Source organism: Epinephelus moara, unplaced genomic scaffold, assembly GCF_006386435.1.
Source record: "Epinephelus moara isolate mb unplaced genomic scaffold, YSFRI_EMoa_1.0 scaffold2062, whole genome shotgun sequence".
NCBI lineage: Eukaryota > Metazoa > Chordata > Actinopteri > Perciformes > Serranidae > Epinephelus > Epinephelus moara.
The window spans coordinates 1-2,583 of NW_026079613.1; the positions used below are offsets into that span (position 1 = coordinate 1).

Genomic DNA, 2,583 nt, shown 5'->3' on the forward strand with positions numbered 1-2,583 from the left:
ACCAATGGGCTGTCGGACCAATGGGCAGTTCCCCTAACGTCTGTGGAGAACTGTTTTGCCTCCAGCTAAGCCCCGCCCACCAAAGAACTGTTTTGCCTCCAGCTAAGCCCCGCCCACCAAGCAGCTGTGGCTGCAATCGTACTATCAAAAGATGGTTGAACTGGGCTTCAGGCACATTGTTGGAGTGGACGGCAGTAAAAACATGCTGGAACGAGCTGCAAAGACCGGCGTCTATCAGGACCTCAAACTGGCCTTACTGGGACCAGAACCACTGCCTGCACATACTGGTACACCACACTCACTCTTCACACACTCTGATTCACTCACTGCTCATCTTTGAATGTGACAATGATTTCTGGAAACTGAACCTGGCTCTTCTTCCTCCTCTTCTTCTGGTTTTAGACATGTTTGATGTAGTGATCACGGTTAGTGGTCTGGATGCCGGTTATGTGCCAGTTAGTGTTGTCAGGGAGCTCTGCCTCGCCGCCAAACCAGGTAACCAGCTCCAGATAAGCAGATGTACCATTTTAGTTCCAGTTCTCTGAATCAATAACCAAGACTGTGACGTCCACAGGAGATGAGGGGGGCAAGCAGACATTTATTTAGCCTTAACCTTTTTTATAAGTGACTAAGGGAGTTAAACCAGCGGTCTGAGTGACTGATGGTGAGTGTTGGTGTTTCCCCAATCTGAATAAAATCACAGTAACTCAGTGTGCCGTGATTTTTGTGTGTGTGTGTTTGTCTCCAGGAGGTTTTGTCTGCATGTCGAGAGGCGACTCCAGAGGAACAGAGGAATACAAGAAGGAACTGGAGAAAGAGCTGCAGCTGATGGAGGACAAAGGACTGTGGAGTCTAGTAGGAGTCAAAGAGACGGATGAATACATGGAGGACCAACATCTGACTGCTGAGAGACTCAAAGACCTGCAGCCAGAGGAGCGATACATCAGTGGGAAGGTTTATCTCTACAAGAAATCCATGATTTAGTAGAAAATAACAGAGAACCTTGGAGTTGGAGTGGACCTGGAGTTTCACAGGCACATCAGATATCATGGAGATTCCCACAGGAATGAATGGACTTCCGGTTGCCTCGTCTCACTACACATACGTAAGTGAAACGAGTCGTTAACTCAGAGACAAAGAAACAGATGATTAATATCAAACTATTTTCCTGTGTAACCCTTCAGTGCCTGAATGTGTACACTTTAACAATGTGAGGTTAAAAGCAAATAAACTGATTCTAAATCAAACCAGCTGTGTGACGTGAATTGTTCAGGTGTAGTTGACCATGAATGAAAGTGACCCGTGTTGATGACAAACTAATGAGTTTAAAACATAACCATGTGTGGCTGTGACCATCACACATGTACATATGAAAAGGATCAGACATGTTATATCTGTCTTTCTATGATCACTGCTTCTCCCTCCCTCCTTTCTATTGGTGCATCACTTCCTGTTTTTTGACCAATAGGCTTGCCCATTGGAGAGTCGTCCTCTCACTCAGCTCATCAGTGTTACACAACACAGGTGTGTAAGCTACTACAGACAAGGACCCTGATGAAGAGTCATTGACCCTGATGAAGACCTGGGAGTCACAAAGCGTTCGTCTTTTTATTCTATGCTGCCATGTAAAATAAAGGCACAAACCCTACAGTGTGCCTTTGAAGAAGACTTGCATTTTATATTTCTTGATTGAGAGTATACTTCATTCACACAATGAGCCCCTCACAAGAATAAATCAGGCAAGTGTTGTCATTTATAACCTAAAATTAATTCTCAATGCTTTATTGTTCCTTCAGAATAAAACAGCAGCTGCACATCTGTCTCTGTGCACACAGGAAGAGGATATATCAGGCTGTAGATACACACTCAAGACTTGTTAGACACATTCACTGTTAGAGTCTAATTATAATAAATATAAAATATACAGACTGAGACTTTAAACCAATCAGAGCTGATCACATGGCGTTAGAGGAGGAACGTCTATTTGATGACTTTAAAGGATGACNTTTGGTCATGGACTTTCCACGTCCACATATGACGTCCAAGGTACCCTGGGTGTGTTGGTTGTTGACGTTCTGGGACGCCGTGTCAACTTCAGCCTGTTACATGCATTGTCTGTTTTCAAAGTACACTTCTGTTTTCACAGGAAATGTACAGTTTGCATACAGTCTCTTTCAAAATAAAAGCACTGCGTCGGTACAACACTGTGAATTGATGATTTTTCCTTTCAACAACACACACACATGATTGGGTTTAGGAAAAAGAACAGGGTTTGGCTTTACAATCTTACGGGAAAGTCGGTGGTTTGTTGGACCCATCCACCACCTCTCCAACCAACCCTACTTGAACTTTCGCCGCCTTAACTTTTGTTGTTCTCCTGCCACGTTTGGGCGCCGTTAAACAATAACAGTGACTGGGTGCAAATCACACCAACATGAAAGGATGTTTTTTTTTTCGTCACTGACCAAGTGCCGGTGTTTGACGACTTCTAAATGAGTCCAGGTTGTACGAACAGGTCAGTGGACAGAAACTCATCTTCCTGCAGGTCGGATGGAGACTTAAGCAAAACACCAAAAAAACTCT

At 44.0% G+C, this 2,583-nt stretch overlaps 1 protein-coding gene across 1 annotated transcript; it reads left to right on the forward strand.

Annotated features, from left to right (window-relative positions):
• The first annotated feature begins 146 nt into the window (after positions 1 to 146).
• On the forward strand, positions 147 to 1,461 carry LOC126387101 (methyltransferase-like protein 27). Its single transcript, XM_050039655.1, has 3 exons — positions 147 to 287; positions 403 to 495; positions 749 to 1,461. Exons 1-3 carry the CDS (start codon positions 152 to 154, stop codon positions 982 to 984), a joined length of 465 nt encoding a protein of 154 aa, XP_049895612.1. The 5' UTR covers positions 147 to 151; the 3' UTR covers positions 985 to 1,461.
• The last annotated feature ends 1,122 nt before the right edge of the window (positions 1,462 to 2,583 follow it).

Excerpts from the sequence above, each read along its gene's own strand:
- LOC126387101 (XM_050039655.1), top strand. The coding sequence starts at position 152 with ATGGTTGAACTGGGCTTCAGGCACATTGTTGGAGTGGACGGCAGTAAA. Across the intron at positions 288-402 it reads ACCACTGCCTGCACATACTG|ACATGTTTGATGTAGTGATC; the intron begins GTACACCACACT and ends TTCTGGTTTTAG. Across the intron at positions 496-748 it reads CTGCCTCGCCGCCAAACCAG|GAGGTTTTGTCTGCATGTCG; the intron begins GTAACCAGCTCC and ends GTTTGTCTCCAG.